We start from the raw sequence: 23281 nt of genomic DNA, 5'->3' as shown, positions 1-23281 counted from the left end.
TGCAGCCTGTGGGGAGCACAAGGTGAAGTATTTGAGCTTGATGTGCTTTAATTAAGACTCAGGCCAATACATGTTACCTTTTTGGATTTTATAGAGTGAGTGCATAGACTGTCCATAACATGGCTCTGCTGACTAAGTGGCGACCTCACACAGTCAAACTGCTCCTGGCTGATGTCTGAAGATTGACTTTCCCATTCCCAGACATGTATGGCTGTGTGCATAAGTTCATCTCTATGCAGAACAGCATGTACATATGCCGTATCATCATGTATGTAATAGTAGTTTGATCATACTTCTACAGATTGAGCTTCGTGTCCAGAGCTTCTACGCTGCTCTGTTTCTGCCTCTCCTCTTCCTATGGGTGGCTGTCCTTGGACGTGTTGGGCCGTATTTGGGTTCTGCCATGAGGCCAGGCTTGAGGCTGCTGCCATCATGCATTCAAACAGAACAGATGTGAGTCTGAGCATCTGAGAGGCTGGGGGGAGGAATGAGGATCTTGTGCTGCACTGTACTATAGGCCACAAGCGTGCTCATGTGAGTGGTGGTGAGGACAGCCTGGCTGTTATGATGGTCCTTCTTGCCAAGTGATCATGCTTGACTGAAGTCAGCGCTTCAGTCAGTCACAGGGGCTCTTCCAGAGCATTTAGCAAAGGCAGATGAGATTTGTAGGCAGATTCACCTTGGGGTATGTAAGTGGTTTGTGGACACTGCAGCTGGCAGAATGAATGTACAGAGCTGGATTGTGAGCTCTTTTAGGCTTTGCCTTGATAAAGGGATCTTGCCACCCAAGCAGAATGTACATTTAACCTTTACTGCCTATCTATTAGGTGGTAATTGTGAAACTAGGCTTCTCTGTAAAGCATTAAGAAGTTTGTGCATGAAAAGAATTATACCAGAGCTAGATATGTACTATTTATTAATTAATTGTCTTGGTATTGGTGAGGTTTAATCACATGCTTCAGTACTACTTGAAATAGCAAGGCTTTCCAGAGATGAAGTAGTGTATGTGAGTGTGGTGCTGATAGAATCTTTTTATGAAATCCCATTAATTTTAAAGAGTCAGTATTGCAGTTTTACTCAGTATTTCTTTTGTTTATGAATTGATTGTGATCGTTGTACAATTAGGATAAAATAATAAAGCAGAGATTTTCTTTTAAAACCTCAATGTTTACATATGCAAAAATGTATGCACAATGAGCTGTCAGAAAATAGTCATGTTTGTGGTTGATTTGTATCCATGGCTTAATTCACATGTGTTTTTAACCTTGAATGCCAGTGGCAAAAATGTAATGCCTGAAAGAATTAGTTCACCACACCAGAATACCTAAAAAAGTTACCATATCACGGAATGTGTGAAACTGCCTTTCAATGCAGCATACTTGGAACTTCTCTTTCTAGTAATAACTTGTTTGTCAAATAATGAGATAAAATATCCAACACTGATTAAAATCACAATATCTACTCATACATTTATGTAAAAATTGTGTATTTTATCTAATACCCCTTTATTGTCTTCACAGAGAAGACTAAAAGTCTGCCTTGAAGATAGCCAATGTCAAAGCTTCACAAGATGTAAAATTTTAAATAGACTCATCCTTAAAACACTTCTTTCACCGCTTGAGCTTTTTTGAAAGTAGTTGATAAAGCCAGCAACGTCTTTAGTTTTACAGTTCTATGCAAAGGAGGTGATGCTTCTTAAGGTAAACCATTATGCCCTATTTTACAAGTGGAAGGAGATACAGTCATATATTGAAGAAGAGTAGCTGGGCTTACTTTGGCCTACAGACTTCGCTATTAGTTTTCAGAATACCACTGCGTGCCTAAAAGAGCTGTTTTTATGCTCTGCTGTCTTCACAGTAAAGTATACAATCTCCCCTCTGTCTTGTAGGCATTTCCTGTACTAGGAATTTTTTGCTAAAATTTCCCACTCTTGCTGCTCCTGTTTCAGTTCATTGGCTGCTGTGCTAATGAGGGCACTTGGGACTTCCTCTTAATTCAAGCACTGCATTGTATAAACTCATGAACAGGGTCAGATAACATAGTGTTGCCAGCTGCACATCTGCAGCCATCTGGATTTGTGGCAGGAGCAGTAAAATAGACGTTGTGTAGCAGAGCTGAAAGAGTGACAAGGGTGGTGCAAATCATATTTGCAGAAAACCATAATGTAAATGCCCCATATTTGATCGATAGGGTGTACAGAATCATTATTGAAACAGTGTTTGTAGATGCGTATGTACCAAAGACAAATGGGATATGCTACTGCTATGCAATGTTCGTGGAAAAAGCTTGCTTGCTAACTCACAGCCATTGCATTGTTAAGAGGTAAGTAATTATTAAAACTTGTGATGCTCATAAACACTTTTCTGCTCTGACTTCTATGCCTTCATTAAGATTCCATTTCTGATAAAAATCACTTCAGTATATTAATTTATTATAATAGCATTCTTAAAGATAAATAGTTGCATACTGAAATTACAGCTTTCAAGTCTGAGGAAAGAGATGCAGGTGAATGGTCACGTATTGTTTGGCATTTGGGCTTACTACTTGTTTGGGGCATGTCTGGAAGAGGGACTTCTTGGTCTGTTTTTCTTTCTGATCGTTTCTTACTGACCACCATCTCTAGTGACTGTTCTGGGAATAACATCATGGCTCTGCCTGAAGTCAGTGAAGCTTCAGAATCTACCTGTGGCAGAGCCACAGTTTCATTTGCTTTGACTGTGTCACTGAAGTGTCAAAACAAGTTAACTTCTGTCTCTACTTTTCTTAGAAAGTTTTTATTTGGTCATTTGTTTCCTGGCTTTCACAGGCACTAGAACTGTGGATTAATACTGTCAGGCTTTGTTAACCAGTAGTTTTAATGCTGGTTTTATGCTGGGTGTACATATTACTCACAAATGACAGCTCAAAATAAAGTCATAGTTCTAGATCAGATACTTCCAATGCAATGGCTTTTAAAGTATTCTTAACTGATTTTTAATGACACCCGGATCCTTTGAAGTAATGCTCACAATGTGAAGACTATAAAGTATTATATAAGAGTAACTTTAAGGTAGTATACTCAGGAGTGGGCATTATAGTTTTGGACTTTTCTTTCTGATTTATCTGACCTAACAGATTTATCTTTCCCTAATATTTAGTGCCACTCTGGTAAAATTGGCTTGGCTTCCTAGTTTTGTTTTATTATCTTCTTGGGATGGCATTCATAGCTAAGATCCATTTCTTCACCTTGGCTGAAGTATTGCTCTTAATATAGAGTACCACAGGTTTTCATAACTAATCCAGTCCCTGATGAATTTAGTGGGAATGTTACCTATGATTTCAACTGGAAAAAGATAATGACCTTATTTGGCGGGTTGGCAATTATACAGTAGCCTAAGATAACTGTAAAGGAAGAGATGCTTATACAGAGGCCATTATAATAGGAGTGGAGCTAGTTATGTGCTTTCAAAGAAGATAATTTTTAATAAAAAAGTGTAGAGTTGTTTTATTAAGCTATCTGTGTAAATTTATCATTATGAATCCAATACTAATTGACAGTAACAAACATCTGTAAAAAACAGTTATGTGTGTATGTTTTGCAGACACACATTTTGCCACAAAAATTCAGAAAGCAATTTCTATAGAATCTTTTCTACAGGTATTAATCATATGTACAGCCTGTTTTTTCTCATATTCAAACACAAGGTGCTTATGCTGGTACAGTGTTTGGTCCTTCAGTTTCAGTTGTTGGATGACAGTGGCATTTCAGTGACAGTGGCTTTCCTTGGACTGATCACAGAAATAATGTATCTGAAAAATGTGGTTGGCCTTGAGTAGCAGTGAGATAGAAGTAAGGCAGTGTGAAAAGCAGGAAATTCAGATATTCTCTTTCCTCTGAGCCTCTGAGAACAGTTGGCTCCAGTCATATACTGACTGTAAAATCACTGCTTTGTGACCAGAATCTTTAAAAGATGTCTTTTATGTGATCAGTTTTTATTCAAACAGGGATGAAAGACCGTTTATGTTGAATTTTGCAATTGAATGTTCATCCTGGGTAGAAAAGTGCAGTTGTGTAGATCACCTAAGGTTTAAAGTGTAAAGTAACATCACTGTTGGAAATGATTGTTGGTATGGGTATCATAAACATTGGTGTTTTGCTCATCAAGGAATAATGTTTTCAACAGACACAGAAGGGAAACAAATCTCCCTCAACAGACAGAACAAAGTACTGTTTTCTTGGACAGGCAGAGAAACAAAGGGGTTTACCAAGTCTGGGCCATAAGGAACCAGTCTTTCACATGTATTGCTTGAAGTCCAATAGAAGACTTCCTTGCTACAGCTGAGTGCAGAGCTGAACATGCTGTATGGAATTCATCTTCTAGTAGGGAAGATAAATGGTAGGGCTTTGAACATCGCTTATTTCCTTTGCAAATATTACGGTATTTTAAAGGTTGAAGCTAAGCTCCTGAAAAGAGAAAAAATTTAAGGTAACATTCTTTTTCAAAATCCCTGGTGAAATATTTATATGTAACAACAACCTTTTTCAAGTATCACTCAGATCCAGTGACTAAAATTAGTTGATCTCTGGTCGTATTACAACTCATTTACCTAACAAGGTGTTTTTGTGGGTATGAAGTGCGAAGCTTGGGAACTTTGAATAATGGCATCCTTGTTTCTGTAAAAAAGAAAACAAGAACAACTTAAAAACTGTATGGATTCCCTATTATAAGAACCTTATCTGGAATATTTCAGCCTGAAGTAACTTTACCTTTTGAAATGTGAATTGATGCTTTTAGAAGGCAGTTTTGAATTTTTTTTTTTCCCCTCACCATTTTCAGATGAAAATTACTAGGTTTTAGATGTTGATAATTTTCTCTAGATTAATAATTTTTCTAGCTTCTGGGTGTTATTTTTAAAATTAGAAAAACTTGGTGCATGGGCCAGAGTTCTCACCGAAGTCTGTTATCTGCTACCTCTTGGAATACCAGGAATACTTGTCTCAGTATTGTGAAACTGTGCCAGCAGTTAGATAGTTTTGGAGCCAGGTGCCAGACACTTATTTGGCCCGCAGACTGCCATGTTAGCATTATTGAGCTTGTTCTCCTAGTGCCCTGGCCATTTCTAATCCCCTGGAAGATTGCAGTGCAGAGCAGCTGGATACTCTTCATCTCACAGCACTATAAAAGGTTTAATAGTCATGAGTAAGGGATGTAATGCCAGGCATAGTGGGTAAAGCAGGCTGAATGCAGAGCAAATGTTCCCGTCGAGGTGGAGCCCAGCAGGGCAAGCACACCCCATGGGGCTGCCTGCTCACCCCTCTGCTTCTGTCAGTGTCAAACGCAGGACCTGCTGTCAAGTGCCAAGGCTCGTTCTCTGTGGTGATGACACGAGGCCCTTCTCTTGGTTACACTCAGAATAGCAGGGTCCTGATAACGGTTTCTCAAAATGATCTTTTACATAACCAAACTTTGCTCTAGCATTGTGTGTTTCCAGCCCTGGTGACAGTGTGCTGCTGTGCAGAGGCTTTGCCTGTTGGATGACGCAGGCATGCTCTAGAGGAGGTGCCATTTGCATACATGATCAATTGCTCAGTTAAGGGAAAAAAAAAAAAAGGGGGGGGGGGGCACGTGAAACCCAGGAAGCTTTTAGAGACACTGTACTTTAAAGTATTTAATTTCTTTCTGTCATATGGTAAATTAATGGATGAAGATAATTCATTGAGTGATGAAGTTGTCCATGTCTCTGTGATTATGTGCTCATGGAGTTCACTTGAAGCTCCCCGATTATAATTGCTTGGTTTAGGATGTTGCTTTCAAATAGCAATGAAGTCTTCATGAAGTGAGCAACCTTTACCGTTGTTCTGTACTATGTGTTCAATGTATTGCAAAGAGCAGTAAAGAGTGTGTCAGAAGTAACATTAGTGTTTAGTAGCATATAGCTATTCTCTGCACTCCAGAGAAGTAAAGCAGATCTTTGACTATTACATATAGAATCTTATACAGTTATTTTTCTTTTGTAAATGGCCATGACCAAAGACTAAAATTTTAATAGAGTTCATGGTATATATTTTTTCTCAAAAAATGGGCAGGAGATATTTTTAAAACAAAAGGTACTGGAAAAAAAGGCTGAGTGTGTTTTTCCACACCTTCCTCTAGAAAAGCAATTTTATTTTCACATCTTTTCTCCGGACCTTCAGAAGCTGCTATGTAGTATGGTCCTGTATCCCCATGCTGAATGCAAAGGGGGATAGTTTGTATTTAATCAATAGCAGATGGATTTATCTAGAGCTTGTTTCTTCATTTTCCTCAAAACTCCTGGTCATTTTTTTAGTATAGAAAATGTACTTCTCTGAAAATTAACCAGGGCATTTGCTGTCAGTTCAAGTAAGCAAGAAGCAATGAGAACAAGAAAAACACAAAGAAAACAGCCTCAAGGGAAGGCTCTGCATAATGAACTTGAAATTGTTACTGCTGGAAATACTGTTGCTGCTTTTTCTGCCAGGGCTGTTACCTCACACAGCAATTTTAGCTTTAAGCAGATAGTGGAGCTTATCTAGAGCATCACTAAAGACCGAGGTTTGTGCTGCTTGATCTTCCAAGCTCTAGAGACCACTGTGGTATGCTGATGGCATTTTTGAAGGGGGAATAGGCCAGGAATAACTCATCATCTTGCTAAAAGTTAAGATGAGATAAAGAACAGGAACAATAAAGCCTATGGAAGCCATATTTTCAAAAGAAATCTACCCCACAAGTGGCAACCCATAAGTGAAATGAATGGGAGGCCGTGCAACTTAAATGATAACAATTTGCTTAGAGATACAGAGATAATCTTCAAGACTTTTAGCACCAGTTCCCAGCTTCCCTTCCTGCCTGATAAGGAAGTATGAGGGAGTTAATTGTGGAGAGAAAAGCAGAGCTGTGGACTGCCTGAGATGCTCATTTCCCAAAGGGACAATCTTTTGCCATGTTATTTCTTGAAGGTGGCCTCACAGAAGCCTTGATTAGGGTTCAAGTCAAGCCTAAATGAGAGAAATACGATGAATGAGAGTCAAAAAGAAATTACAGTGCACAGTGTTGTCAGCTGTTCTTTTTAACTTGTGAAACTCAGAACATGGATGAGTATTTAGTGGTCTTTTTAATGCAGTAACTGCTTTTCAGTGTTACTCATCTATCTGAGCAGTTGCTGTAGCTACGGCATAGCCCTGAGAATTAACAAAGAGGGAATCGTGTATTCTACCACGTTTCCTGGTCCATGTGAAATATTTCATGAACGCTTGTATACCCTAAAGTAGCTGTTAGCTGGAAAGATCTGTGAATGTATACACAGAAATTTCTTTGCTAATGCCAAATAGAGATTATCAACCTTAAATTTTAGGATTTATTTTGTTTAAATGCATTAATATACCCTCAGATATCTGTCATCCAAATGAACATTTAATTCTTACTTGAATCCTATGTTTCTATAGGCATTACGTCATATATGAGAATGTAGTCCATAAAATAAACCTTGTTAGTATTTCAGAAGTGCAGATTTAAGATAATTTATTTATACTGGTGCTGGCTGTTGTAAAGCATACCTGACACTAGGGGAAGTTTGTTTATGGAGTCAGTTTACTGGAAAATCAACGAGGTCAGAGCTACTCTAGCTCTAATATTTGGAATGAGTCAGATTTGACATTTCAAGTTGAAAAAGAGCTCAGAATTTAGAGCCAACTTAAGAATATACTGGATGGATGATTTTGGGAAGGACAAATTAGATCTCTAAATTGACATGCAGTGCTAAAACTAGGAACAGCTTGCCTGGATTCAGAAAATGACTAATACAGAAAAAAACTGAACTTATTTGGGAGAAAGGAATTGGTGTAAGGAATGTGTGCTAAACGCTGTAGGTGTTCTGTGCAGAAACCAAGGAAAGGGACAGGTATTGGGTGGCTGTCAATAAGAATATTACTAGTACAAAACCACCATGAAAATTAATCAGCTAACAAATTAATCAGGAGCTAAGAGGTGAAACAAGAAGAAATATTAATTTTAGATCTTACCCCTCCCAAACTCTGTTCCTGGCTGTCAAAGGGGTTGTCACATCGCAGACAGGATACAATTGCCATGGAGATGGTTATGAGAACTTTTCCTGTAATTTAGATTTTGGTGGGTTAATATTTCTTTTCTATGTTTCCATAAAAAGAAAGGATTATCTAAATGCTAGTTATGAAGTATGTATTAACATTAAATATCTTTATGTAGGGTAATTTCTTTTTTACTGTACCTATATACACTTTATATTATGAACCAGGATTAAGAGCCTTCCCAGTGACTACAGAAGGAAGCTGTAGTACAACAAGGATCTGATTGTTGCCAGTCAGAGGTTAGGTTGATGCCTGTAGGGTGATCATTCTTGTCTTTCTCCTTCTTGTAGCAGTTACGCACGCTACATTTTTATCTAAGGACTGTGAAAATTATTAATCTTCTTTAGAATGCTGGAAATCCTGCGCTTCATATTGTTAGTCTTCAGGTGAAAATTGTTCTTTTCCTTATACTTTATATGCTGTAATTATATGTCAAAAGATTTTCGCAGCCTTAGGGAAGGATGACCTGTGCTTTTAACAGCTGTTAAAATGTCTGTGAGCTAAGAATTTTAATATATATCATTCTTCAGGAAATCTGTATAGTGATCAAAAGGAGTATGACCCTCTTAGACAGAATAAGATAAAAGGTGCTTTTAACATCCTTGTTTTTTTCACTGCAAATTATATTTCTATATCTGAACTTGTGTCACTCTGTCCGAAAGTTTACGTTGTCAGAGCTTTCAGATTCTCCACTGCAATCTTTCACTGTCAGTTTTGGAATAGTCCAAAAACTTTCTGCCCCAAGACTTAGCTAAGAAGTACACAAGTAATTGTTATATTAAACGTCATTTGTTGACTGGTTACAACTCGCATGTACAGTGGAAGGGGTAATGGTGGTCCCTGTGCCAGAGGAGATACAGAAATTGTTCCTTCCTGGAATAAACCAGGCATGCAAATTATGGTAAATGGCAAGAGGGAAATTGCCCTTCTGTTCCTCTACCCTGTAGAGCTGATTATTGCCAGTGGTGCTGGAGAGAAGAAGGAGAAGGAATTGCACTGGAAAACAGAACCTCTCCTGGGATTTACTCAGAATGAAAAAGATTTTCCTTCCATTTCTGAAACATCAGTAGGCTGATTATTAGATGAGCAGCACTTGTGCTAAAGGATGGAGGAAGAACAGCTTTAGCTGAGCTGCTAGTACAGAAAAATACAGAACCTGTAGTTATTGCCAAATTCCAGAACGATTCTATCAAAGTAAGCCACAGAAGCAGAGATGAATGCCTGTTACGCTCAATGGCATATCCCACTCTGATTACTTCAGAGGATAGAGGACTAGGCCTAGTATAGCAGAAGTTTTGTTTTTAGCTGAGTTCAGCATTTTTCTGACCCTTGCACCTATGTACCCACTCTTAAGAGTATTTTTGTTCAACTAAGAACTTGAACATTGCTTCCTGCTGCTCTTGGAGCGGTTTTCTTAGTCCAGGTCACCATCAAAAACAGGAAATGTAACAAGGAAAAACTGTTGCTGGGAGCAAGGACCTAAATGCAGCTGGTGAAGACAGGTCGCTGTATCTCTTTTCCTATAACTGAGTGAGCAGTTCTCCGTTTGCTAACCCCAACTTCCCTACCAACCAAGAAAGAACAACCTGTATTTCTAGATCAGCAGATTCAGAGCCTCTGCTCAGAGTTGGTGAAATTGAGTTTGTAGGGATACCTTCTCTTCGTGTGCTTTCAAAAGGTTGAGCACTGTATATCATAGATGCTTCCTTCGTACTGGAGTCTGCTTTTTCCTGGAGTTCAGAAATCTGCAATAATTTTACAGAAATTTTTTGAGTTTGGGGAAAAAAAAAACAACCAACAAACAGTTAAATATAGAAGCTGACTGTGTTCAGGTTGTCTTGATGTTTCATCATTCCATAGGAAAGAAGGGTGTTACTGTGACTCGAAGCACCAAGATTTTTACTGTTTGCACCTTTATAAATCATATTAAAACTTTGTTTTCATGAGGACTGTAGGGGTCATTGGGCTGAATTCTCCTTACCATTGTCATAATTTTGATGTCCTTGAATTCAAGGTTGAGTTACACTTCATATGTGTACTGATCATTTGTTAATTATAGATGAAGGAACTGTACTGCAGCGTGCTGAAAATTTGCTTGCATCAAAGTAGAGGATACTTGTTAGTTCAGGTATTGAAATTTGTTTCACCTAAAAATTCCACTAGGATCTGAAACTAGTCTAAAGTAAGAGCTGGTGACTGTTCCTATAACAAACTGAATTTTCCTTTTTACACAATTACCATCACAGTTATTTTTGTTATTTGTGCAACATCATTTATAAGAAGCACTTTTCTCCTCTGTGTGTCACAATTTAGCTCAAAGCCATCTATGTAGATCTACAAGTAACTAAGGTCATTAACTGTGCACTGTGCTCATGAGCCATCACCCATAGGTTATTTTTTTTGTAACCAGTGCTGAGTGAACTGTTGTGACCTATTGTGATATACAAAAAGGTTTATAATTTCATGTTAGGTCAAAGATTTAGAAAAACCTAGGCAATGAATCAGATTTGATGTCATTATTTCTTGTATTTGTATAGTATTAAGACTTCAGTTTGCTGGTCTTCATTCCTGTTTATCAAAGTGTGACATACCTATCAATAAGCTTTGCATATAGAAGAGTGGAAGAGCCTTGCCTTGAAGCCCCACAGTGAATCAAAGCTTGAATACAGTGGTCAGTATTTCACCCTTCTGCTCTACTCTCTTTGATCATACCTGTGCTACCTGCCTTAAAGCTTCAGTAGCAGAGGCTTAGATAGATACACACTTAAGGCTTGGCTTTGGCTATTAAGTCTCAATACCATAAATGTCATGAGTAAATTAGTCATGTTTTGCTGTACAGGTAAATACACATCTTAGAGGGGATATTTTACAGTTAAAATCTATATTTTGGGGGTTCTATTTGTGATTTTTTTGTTTTGTTTTTCACCAGCCGTAATATGAATGATCTGTAGACATGAAACTTTATTCATTCTGGTGTAATGAATGTGAAATAGGCCATGCTTAATGTTAAAATATCAGTGGTAACACTTTGTTCAAGCATGAAGAACAAATCTAAAGCCAGACTTGATAAACTTAGCTGGTAAAGTATGAATCAAAACCTGTTAAGTACTTCCTGACAAACCAATCCTCTGATGTGAACAGGAGCTCTGTTGTGTGGTGGGTTTTTTTCTATTTCTGCTCCCCCACCATGGCTTAAAATTTAGAGCTCAACCCTGCGAAGTGCTGAGTGTCAGGGAAAGCCACGTGGGAGCTGAAATGTTCAGCATCTTCCAGGATTAGGCCTTTACTTTGGTCCACATCTTGTGCTTTATGCAATCTGTTGTTCTTGAACTAATAAATTACTTGCTCTTTCCCCTCAACCTGAAGACTAGGTTATGCTATGTTGATTCTCTGGTTGTAGAAGTTTATTCTTTTTCAATGCAAATAAAGTAAAGCAAGCCGTAAGGCATATTTTCCTTATCAGAAGATTAATGTACACAACTTGGTTCACTTATGTTGTCTTTTATACTGGCTTCCTTAAGATGCGATAGCCTTCTGTGTAATACTAGTATATTTTACTTGCTGTAATCTGATGTACTATTTCTCTCCCTTTTTTTTTTCTCATTCCCTAAGATTATCGTTGGAGAAACTGCAGTGTTTTGTCTACAGTTAGCTACAAAGGATTTTGAAAACCAAGAAAAAACAATATTAACTGGAGACTGTTGTTATATAAATCCACTGGTGCGCAGGACCATCAGATTCCTTGGTATGAGCAAAATTAATGCTTTCATTTTCTGAATGGTGAGAGTGATTAATTCTGTCTTAATTTCGACCTGGGGAAAGTATTCAGATAACCATACAACATTTCATGTATAGTCTTAACTTGGGTGCAGTGAGTTCACTCCTTTTGGGTAGCAAAGCTGCTTGGAAGTTTGGATAAAAAAATAGTTGCAGAAACAGTAGTAAAAGCAGAAAAAAAATGGGACCACAAGGGGAAAAACAACTAGTAGGTCTGCAGTAGGGTAAAGTGGAGAAAGGAGATATCTTTGTGTCACATCTGTAGTTGATAGTTTTCTTTTGATTACACAAACACATAGCAGCCAAAGTTGAAGACATTGGGATATAAATGTGTGTTTGAAACCAAGCCTGGAGTTTATTATCGTCTCTAGTAGAAAACTATACAAAATCCATGCTCCACTGAAGTTAGCTGTAACTCCCCCACTGACTTTATATGAGATGTCATCCTTTCTACTTTGTTCATTATAAATGCATTTGGAGGCAGAATTTCCACCACTCAAAATGTCTATTGAATATTCTCGGATGCTGCTTTTTAATACGTGCAGGGATGCCATAGCAGGGCTCAGTTCTCTTTGCTTCTCACTCACAGTTGTGTCTAAGAGAAACAGCTGGAGCCTTGGGGCAGCTAATTAGCTGAAGCCTTGGGGCAGCTAATTCCCGTGTGTGTCCCAGTTGCAGGGGGAGAGAGGGGTTGTGCAGCTGTGTCTGTATTTGCAGTGTTTGTGTAACAGCCATGCCTGCCTTCACAGAGCGTGATTGCTGGCTGTCAACTGGAGTGCTAAAAGTCATTAAGAATGAGACTGTCTTGCATAGGTCCAGAGAATGTGGGGAGTGATGGATGAGGAGCTCCTCCCACTCCAGTGTAATCAGTGTGTAATCAGTGCTCACTTGGTCACAGAAGAAAAAAATAAAAATGGAGAAGGAGGGAAGGGATGAACAATGGCCTCCACAGATGAGGCATCACTACCTTCTATGTGATGTGGCCACCTGTGTTGGGGCAGCACACACCTCAGGGCTTGTTGAAAGGGCTCTTTTGTGCAGTGACTCAGCTAAGCACAATGCACTGCTCATCAGTGTCTAGCAGCTCAGAGTGAATTAATGTTAGTGTGACATCGCTGACCAGCCAGGATTCCAGAAATCATCCTCAGTCCTTTACCTTTCCTGAGGAAAAAACCCTCACCTTTAGAAATGCATGTTTCTGTAGGATCATATCTGCTGTGGTGTACATCTATTAAAGTCCACATGGTGCCCCATGAAGTTGGGAACTGCCAGTACTCATGCTATATTCACAGTGAATTGAATTATGGGAAAGGTTGCATGATCTGCCTGTGGAAATATGGGAGGAAATCTGTAGCTCAGGTGGAATTTGAACATGCGCCTGCTGGCTTTGCCTCCCAGTCAGGGTGCTGTGTTTGCATTTCCTTTCACAGCTCATTTTCTGCTTCCAAAAGGACAGAAAGGGACCTCAGAATAGCAGAAAAATGTTTTCTTTTAAGTAATCAGATTCATGTATTTCCATTCTAATGAACAAGTACACATGCTTAATGCTTTGCTGATATATCTGATAACTCTTTAGCATAAGTAGCTCCTCAAATTTATAGATCTTCAGCTCACTGTGTTGGTATCATGATTAATATGCCATGTATAGAGATGTTCCCAGTAGCAGGCAGATGAAGACAACTTGCGCATGGCAATATTGCATTATTCGGTACTTCAGCTCCTTTACAGCTGCAAGGGAAAAGAAAATCTTTGTCCAGTATGTGTTACAACTTTTCAAGTTGCTTCTTCATCAGGGCCTGAGTTCCTTGCTTCTCAAGCAGATTTATAGGGTGAAGAATTTGTCTCTGTCACTTCTGTTTAGTGAACATGGGGAAAAGTTAAGTACTGGTATAGCTCGGTACCCTGAACAGTGGTGATTCATGGCTAGGGGGCCTAGGAAGGCAGGCTCCTTGCATAAGAGGTGAGGGTGCTCCGAAGAACGGAGGGAGATCAGGTGTGTGGGTCCGTTGCAGTGTTGCTGTTGCAGTTCTGTAGGGAGGTGCTATCTGCAATGTGAGCCAGGATCTTTAAGGTACAATACACATGAGGGTTTTTCCTATTCTTAAATGGAAGAAGCTGGTATATTACTATCATAAATACTATAATATGTTGCCCTGAGGTGAAATTGTCAGGAAATTTAACTCTTTGTTTTCCTCTTTAGGAATTTACGCATTTGGACTGTTTGCTACGGACATCTTTGTAAATGCTGGACAAGTAGTAACAGGGAATCTTGCACCACATTTTCTTGCACTTTGTAAACCCAACTATACAGCACTTGGATGTAAACAGTATACACAGTTCATCAGTAGCGTACATGCCTGTACTGGAAATCCAGACCTTATCATGAAAGCCAGAAAGACATTCCCATCCAAAGAAGCAGCCCTAAGCATATATGCAGCTATGTATCTGGCTGTAAGTATATTGTACTTTTTAATGTCACTGTATTTTTGAGAGCAGACAGCTCACTATGGGGGGAGAAGGGAAGAATGGGGAGAAGATAACTATCGGCTGATTTTATATATGTAAACCTTTTATGAGTTACTGTGAGGCTTTTGAGAATTTGATTCATTGGACTTAATTGTGTCACATGCAGATGTAGTGGTTCTCTGAGCCTTGAAAGCTAAGGCAATGCTGAGAGAAGGCAAGTTGCCCAAAAAGAGAATTAAATTTAGGATAACTAGGTGTTTGGTTTACTTTTTCCTCATTTCCAGAGAATGTAGGAGAAGGCTTTGTTGGATGGTGAAGAATAAGAATAGGGATTGCCCATGTTCCTTTCTGTGTTTTAACCCAGTACAGATAAGCAGAATTGCAGACAGCCATATTCTTGGGGTGAAGCAGAAAAGTGGGAATATGTAAGTGTCTGATCTCTGCAGGTTTCCCTGAGATCTGTGCATGTCTTTAGGTGTCAAAATCGGTAGGTACCTCAGTGCTCATGCAAAGTCAGTTTGACACTTATTCTGCAATGAAGTGGGCTACAAAACAATCTGGCCCTTCTTTCCTCTCTCCGATGTAGGGAGTAATGAGCAGGGCTGGGATAAAAACTGGTGTTTACTGCCTGGCATCAGAGCTGTTCAGAGGCTATTGAGAAGTGTGGGGAAGTAGGTGAGAGGCAGAGTGACTAATGACTCTCACTCAAGTAACTCTCTGCAGTACTCCCTGGCTTAGTTTGGAGTACACATCATTCTAGTCTTAAGCAGAAGCAGATCTTTTCTTAGTAAAGTTCTTCCCAGCGCATGCCTCTGGGAGTCTCTTACCTGACCTGTGCTGGTAATCAGTCCTTGTAGCACTCTAGATGGGCCCAGGGCTCCCCTGATAGTGTCAGTGGGTAACTAGGCAAATGTCTCTGCTTATTGCAGGAGTCATGCCTTAAACTCCCCCAGTATTTGAATAGTGGCCTGCCTGTACGCATGTGTGCATATATGTGCATGTAAATATGTGTGTTTGTGTCACTTTTGAGCATATATTTAATGAGTTGACTTTTAATTCTTGATTGATCAGGAAACTGATACTTGCTAACATGACAAAGTTCCCAACTCCATGCTTCTGTTTTACAACCAGTTGCTTAAAATCTGCAGTTACTGACAGTAACATTTACCAAAACTTCCTTCTGAGCAATGTCTGTTTAAGAGGTGTGGATCAGTCAAGTGTTATCTGCAAATAAGAGATGAGCAATAAAATTCTATTCTAACTTGAGGCAAGTGTAAGTCTCCTAATAGTATTGTCTTTATTTGGGGAGAAATCTAAGGCTTTGCTTCACTGAAACATACCTCTAAATTTGGAGCAAGCTATTTTAGAAAATATTCAGCATTCTTCATTTTAATTGCTCCTATTTTTCTCGTCCATCTGTAAAGTTGGATTTCCACCATTGCCATGAGTCACAGTAACTAAAGGAAACCAACTGTTCAGCTACTGCAAAACAGGAAGGCAAATAGTAATAATACATTTTAAAAACCAAAAGTAGACATTAGTAAGGTCTAATACCTAGTATTGATGGCTTATGACATGAGCAAGAGTACTTCATGCAAACCTTATGTTGTATGTGGTCAATATAGTTAGAAACATCAAAAAATAAAAATTGCGGTGATCTATTTCATGACTTTCTAACCTTTCAGTAACTGCAGAAATTAATATATCTTATGTCATTACTCTATTGCTGCAGACACTGTCATCATTTAACTGAAGTACTATAAACTGCTCTCAGGATTTCTGGATTCTTATAGGCTGCCTAATAAAGTGAATTGCTATGATGTATCAGCTGATTTGTAGCCTGCAAATTTAAGTCCTTGATGCAATATTGGCAGTCCTCTTTTTTTTAAAAAAAATTAAAATCTAAAAATGTTGCATGGTTGCAGCTAAAAATTTTATTTGTTTTTTTTACGAAAGCTTATTACACACCAGGGAAAGAAATGCAATGTTCCAATATTTGAGGTCATGTCCTTACGCTATCCTGATGTTTATCAGGATAGTTGGCCCTGAATAACAACTTTATCATCACTATTCACTGGAGTAGAAGGTCTAAACAGTAGCCTAGTCTTTGTATGAGCCATGGTTCAACAGTTATTGAGAGCATGGACATAAAGAGCTCCATATATTACTCAGCTGGTATTTCATGAGCATATAATCTTTGATACAAAATGTGCTTTCTTTTTGGTTAACAGAAATATTGGGAGAGAGGGAGGAACATTTCAGCCAGCTGTGCACAAAACCAGCTTAAAGACATAGATAGGCAACAAGCTGATCCAGAGTCCTTGCTCTCTGAGGGGGCGAAGTAAACAACGTCAGACTTGTGTGATTTCACAGATCAACCCATTTAAAAACAAAGCCTATGCTTTATCTAATAATTCCCCTATCTCTTTCCATTGAAGTGCAGCTATGTCCTTATGACCTAGCATCTGTGCATCTTGTCTTGTTAACAATAGCTTCTTTTTTCATTTAAGTTCTTGAGTCTTCCTTCCCACCCCCCCCTCCCCTTTTGAGAGTGGGTGGCTGCTATGGTAACTCTGAATTCCCCTCTTGCTGAAAGTACAGTCTTCTTCAAACAATTGTATTGCTAATATTTAGACCTCTCTAATGTTTACCTCAGTTACTTTCTCTCAGTACCTATCAAGAAAGACTTGGCAAGGAAATGTTGAATGGCAGCACTATGGTCAGGCTTTTCTCTACCCAAACACAGACACTTTCAAGGATGCATTACCTGTCTTCAGACTCAGGTTTATTTTTCCCAGTGTACCAGAGTCTTCAAAATGAACTACTGCAAATCTGTTCCAGACTCTCTAATCAAGGTGACTGCTACCTGGATTTCTACTTCGGTGTCTGTTCAACTTGTCTTGAATCTTTTGCTTGTCTTTGTTTGAGTTGGGTTAATAAGTTGACTGCATCTGCTTTTGTTTCTTATCAGCACTGCAGTTCACCCTTTCTCAGCTGGAACAACATCTGCTAACACAGGTATTAAAGCAAATGCTGCAAGTTTATTAAGTAGAATATAATTGTATAAACCTCATTTTTATATGAGCTGATATAACTCATCATTTACAGCTTATCATTTCATAAGCTGATGTAGCCTGGACAATTAGAGGTATATTTTGAAGCAGCCAAGTGTGTACATACTTGGGTTTTTTCCACAACTGAGTCACAGAAATGACGACTCATGAGCCTTTGGTAGGATTTTGAAGTGATATATGAAGATTCAGTCTATTCCCATGGATTTAAGTATGAAGCTTGTGACTAACAGTTGTCCGTTGGTGCCACAGACTTAGGGGATTGGTCATTGCTAGTTGTAGTTTAAGACATTTTAATTCATTCTATAAAGTTTTGCCTTTTTGTTGTTTTATCCTTATTGCATTGGACAAAAGCAGTTGGCAGCCAGCCTGTCTGTAGGATAGAGTTTGAACTCGGTGTTACCACATCACATTTCAGACTTGCTTTGGATTTGTAATGGTAGAGGTTTAATGTCTTGATAATTAACATAACCCTTCCATCTGTAGGCTGCTTTTGTTGCTTTGTACTGTGAGCCCTTGGCCTCAACTATGGCCTCAGGCAGGGCTAGAAGGTAAAGCTGACAAATAATTTTTTCCTCTCAGCGAGCATTTGCTGGACCTGTGATCATCTTTTCTGTACAGTTCTTGCTCCTGGCATTCTGCTGTATTGTCTTTGCTGTTTACTGTGTTTGCAAGTCACTGGGAAGACAGCAAGGCAGTCTAGATCATAGTGCTGGCAACATGGTGACATTCTGCTCAGTGTCACTCCTTGATCCAGTCTTTAGGTGTGGGCCTCATCTCGCTTCTCCTTTGTTTCAAAGTGCCTGCTTGGCTCCTGCTCAGTTGGCAGCTGATGGAGGTATAACAGGCCTCTCTTTGATAGGCCTTAGGTAGTGTTCAGGAGGAAAAGGAATAGCAGAGTCACCTTGTTGAGTCATCTTTGTCCATTTTTTGTCAGAAAATTGGAGAATGAAGGGATTCTTTTGGCTGCTTTTGAGGGGCAGTGTTAGGAAAGTGGAATTTCTTTTCTGTATCTTGTGCAGCAAGTAAAAGTATCCCTTAGCGTGTATCACAATATATTGGGTGTATTAGTTACTTTCAGGCTGTATAGTAAAATAACATTACAATTTGATTCAGGGATTTATCTAAAGACCTCTAAATATTTTTTGTCAGTCAGTTGTTCGTTACAATTCAGGTACTCAAGGTAATGACCTCAGCTTTAGTATTTGGGTATATTTTACAGTCCTGGTACACTGAAGAACAGTTTTTCCCTTCTCTGTTTTTTTAGAGTTACAACTGTGGGGACCTCACATGGGAAACTTGATAGTAAGGTCCAAAATTTCTAGAGCTTTTTGCCAGCAAAAAGCAAGCAACATTTGCAAGAAAACCCTTTTGCCAGCCCAGACCCCTAACTTTGAAAGTTGTCTAGAATCTTCAATAATTACTGCAAACTTGTAGTATGGAGTATTTCTCCATACTACAAATTTATGTAGAAAGCTGGAGGAGGCTTCAGAAGCACTAAAAAAATCTTCAGTGGGCAGTTGCAGGAAGGCCCAGATAATTTGAGAATATGATTGTGGTTTGCTCTAGAAATAATGTGACACAATAATTAATAAGAGGCTGAAGAGCTTTTAGATTGTCAAACAGGATTCTTAACTAAATGTTGAACCTGGTTATAGACTACTGTCCACTATAGCCCACTACTTTTTAGCTTTTTGATCTCAAATTACCTCTTTGCATGTAGGTATTATGAATATTGAAAGTTGTGCATTCCTTAGGTGGAACATCTATAATACTACTTACATGAATGAGTAGTTCAAGATTCATTCTTTAATGATAGCACATTATACAAGCAAGACAAAAGACAAGATAATTTATATTTGAAGTGCTGCCTGGAATAGGTGCCTGTACAGTGATTCCTTCATTTTTCTGCTTGTTGCTTCGTGAGTCATTATAGTCTGCCCACTAATGGACTGGTCTGTCTCTTTGTCAGACCCCCAGACCATCTGCTTCAGGGAGGACTGAAACAGCAAGCACAAATGGGGTCTTTCTACCTGCATCCCTGGGCCCCAGGCTGATGAAATCCACTAGGAAAATTAACCTTGCTCCTGACTGGTGCACCCAGCCTGATTACTAGCTCCACTCTAACTAAAATGGGACTCTGGGACTTGTTACATGTGTGTCTGTGGGCATAGATGTTTGTGTGGGTGAGCCTAAAGATAGCTGAAAGAAGATGATGAGGAATAGCTTGCAGCATAGCTGAGGAGGCTGCTTTGTCCTGCACTTGACATACAATTTCTGTTCTTCTCTTATGTGTTTTGGAATGATTTTGTTTGCACTAGATTTTAGGACATATTTCACATGAGTCAGACTTGCAACATGACACTTTTGAAAGCTTTCCCAGTACAAGCTTAAGTGCCAACACTGTGATTAGTCCTTATATTATGACCAGAGGCAATCATGTCAGAAACCTCACAGGTAGCTTTGTCTTTAGTGATGATTCTGATTCTCTGAAATACATGTTTTCAAAACTACTTTAATTAAAGTTTTTTCTTTCAATTTATGAGGCTCTGAAGACTTCACTTCCAGAATCTTGAAGACTGAAGGTGAAACGTTTGTGTTTTCCTGAAAATCTAGTAAATATTGGTATATAAAACAGATAACATCCACCTCCTTTTGACTCTCTGCCAGTGTCTACTTACGGGTATTACCTTTATATCTTCTCATTCTAAAATCTTATTTCAGGAAAAAGGCAAAGCAATATCAGGAGTTCTTCAAGAGAAGGTTCACTACTGATCTGATGTTGCAGAAGAATGCGCAGCCTTATAACTACTGTATCAGTTCTTGACCTTACATACAAAATCTCTGCTGTTGGTCTTGTGGTTTACTAATTCAAATGATTTCTTTAATTAGATTCCTTCTCTCTCAATTTCTGTTCTTGAAGGAAATTGAGATGGACTTGTTTGGTGAACATCTTTAGCCATGTAAAAGTTTCTGTGTCATTCATTCTCACTAATGTTGTAAATCACTGAGCTGTTTTCATTTGTTGGTACTGCAATTAATATTTATGAAAAGTAAGAGAAGAAAAATCCTGTCATCTTTTCAAGATGTTCTTTGTCAATTACTGACTGGGTTGGTTTATAGCTTTCCTTTCAGAATCCAGAAGAAAAGACTGCTTAATTATATTCTTAGTGCAAATCAGATCTTTGACTGAGTTGCCTAAGTTAATATATTGTATTATACGAGAGCTGCAAGAGATCAAGTTTAAAAATGGACATCTGTGAATCCTGCCTTGGAAGAGTCTAGATTTGCTATGTGGAGTTTTGCAAATACAGACTTTTCATTCCACTGTTTCAGGAAAAGTTTACTCTGTTTCTATTGATCTTTGATAATTTTTTTAATATAATACTGTTCTTAACATCAGTGGTGTCTGTTCTTTAAAGAAGAGATAGAAATAGTACCTATGCTGGCAGAACCCTCAGGTTATTTTGAATAATGGACTGGCATGACAACTTTGACTGCACATATAGGAAGGGGATTGACAAATGGAGGTCTTCATCACTCATGTGAGGCACAACATGAGTCTGCAGTTGTTTCTGCTCAGTCTGTTTTAAGTAGAGGTTTGAAGGACATGCTTGATTGTAAAAAGTTTCTAAGAATTTTCTGTAGACTGTTTTTCAGTTTTAGCTTTGTGTTAAAAATGTTGATGTTTGACTGAAGTATTGCAGAATCAAGAATTTGTATTGTAATGTGTTTTGACTTCATAAAAATTGAGGTGATCATCTTGGGCAATGACCAGGTGTTACAGAGGACTGAAATGTATCACTAAGACCTGACCTAAACAAGCTACACTCTTTTTTTGAGTTGATTTTTCATTCTCAGCAGTTGTTTTGATTTAATGTGCCACAATATAGAATTAAATGCAGAATAGCTTCTAGCTAACTTCACCCAAGCTGTATTTGAAATTTAGTGATATTGCTGTGTATTCAAAATACTAGAATATTTTTCCCTAGCACCAGATGATGTTCTAAAATGTAGTGTGAATGTGGATAATGGTGGTAGTATCCAGGAGTACAGTGAGACTCACTAAAGTAGAAGGTTGCTGAGTAACTCAATGTGCACTGCTGTCTGTAGCTTGAAGAAAACCAGGGGCTAAAAAGCTGGAAATTAAAGTTGTAGTTGTCTTATCAGCATTCCACATGGTAAGAGTAACTCACTGAAGAGAGACTGCAAAAATATAAGGAGCTAAAATGAAAGAATAGTCAGCAAAGGGAGAAATGCTATTTCTAAAATGATCTAGGAAGAAGAGAGAAACATGCCAGAACTTTTTTCAAACCTTTGCTCTGTCTGCATTAGTTGAAAGCTTGCTACTAGTGTGCTGTTCATCATGTAAGTACACTGAAGATGTATGTGTTGCAGTTCTGCTGTGATTTTAAACTTAAGCTTTGATTTGTCCTCTAAGCTATGGATCTTTCTCTAGTGTTTTGAACAAAATTACTGTCAGATGTCGCTCTTTTCAAACAACCTCTGGCCATTACTTCCTTAATTTATCATAAGTGTAACCATGATTCCTAACTTCTTCTTGACTGGATTATTGCAGCACTTCGTAACTGATTACCCACTAAATTCAGCTGGAGTTTCAGACAAAAGTTCATACAAAAAAACCCAAAGGACTGCCCATTTGTTGACCAAAAAGGTACTGGTTCTTCAATGCAGATTCATCAGTTTCCCTTTGCAGTTCAAACTGATGGCATTACATATTTGGAGTCTCTAGCATAACTCCATAGAAAATATTTGCATTCTTCAGTTAAAAAACTTCAACTCTGTCTAAAGGTAAAGGTTTTAGGGATTTCAACGGTTGAACTGGAGAAACATCTTATACAGAAAGTAAATACTTTATTCTTAAGAATCCTGTTAGTTGAAGTATAATTTTTCAGTGTGGAACATTCATGCAGCCTTATTGCCAAGATTCAAGAGAATAGAAACTCAGAGATTTGGTATTCATTTCTTCCATTGTCCCATCAGAGCTTGGAAAGTGCTGGCTTAAACCTAGTAGTCTTTATGTACACTCTTAGGGCAGAAGAGCTCTGTCATCAGGCAGTGCTTTTAACTGAGTAGTATTTATTGCACAGCGAGAGTTAGAGTGCAAGCAGGGCAGATTGGTTTCTCAGAGTTTGATGCATAGAAGTTTCTGAATTTAGATTGTTTTTTGTGCTGGAGGGGATTGGTACTAAACATCCTCAATCACCATCTGTGAAGTACAGGGGTGTATTGCTTCAGCACTGGTTGAAACTGTTACATGTTACAAAAGTAGATGCTGGCATTTAGTTCAATTTTCACATCTTTTTGATACATCTCTAGTTAATCACACAGAGTTGTGTATGAGGAAGAAAGGCATTTGCTAATAAAATAAGACCTTGATGTAGCCCCTTCCAGGGTAAAGATCTTTTTCTATTATTGTCAACACTAAGCAATAAAAAATCAGTCTCTTTACCTCTCTGCATAAATAAATACATAGTTTGGAAGTAATAGGATAGGATTGTCTAATTTGCCTGTTCTTTTGTGGGCTTTTCCGATCCACTTACAATATAATTTTGCTGCAGAGGTTTTATTCACCAATTAGTGGGAGATATCCATCAGTCTTATACTTTTCTTCCTTTCTAATTTTCAGATGTATATCACCAACACAGTAAAAGCCAGAGGAACAAGGCTTGCAAAACCTGTTCTGTGTTTGGGCTTAATGTGCTTGGCTTTTCTTACTGGAATCAACAGAGTAGCAGAGTATCGAAATCACTGGTCAGATGTAATAGCAGGATTTATAATCGGAATATCTATAGCAGTATTTTTGGTAAGTGTATATCTGTGTCACTTCTGTTTAAAAAAA

General features: G+C 38.5%; 1 protein-coding gene across 1 annotated transcript in view; it reads left to right on the top strand.

Moving 5' to 3' along the window:
• PLPPR5 (phospholipid phosphatase related 5) overlaps positions 1-23281 on the top strand; it is a 122079-nt gene that overhangs the window by 86362 nt on the left and 12436 nt on the right. The window contains exons 3-5 of the mRNA XM_026854280.1: positions 11717-11849; positions 14082-14332; positions 23069-23245. Of these exons, the coding sequence (XP_026710081.1) occupies positions 11717-11849; positions 14082-14332; positions 23069-23245 (561 nt within the window). The remainder of the gene's footprint in view (positions 1-11716; positions 11850-14081; positions 14333-23068; positions 23246-23281) is intronic.

Source organism: Athene cunicularia (assembly GCF_003259725.1).
Source record: "Athene cunicularia isolate RWA chromosome 8 unlocalized genomic scaffold, athCun1 chr8_part1, whole genome shotgun sequence".
In the NCBI taxonomy this organism is placed as follows: domain Eukaryota; kingdom Metazoa; phylum Chordata; class Aves; order Strigiformes; family Strigidae; genus Athene; species Athene cunicularia.
The sequence above is the reverse complement of the archived record's forward strand: the minus strand, read 5'-3'. Positions and strand labels throughout refer to the sequence as shown.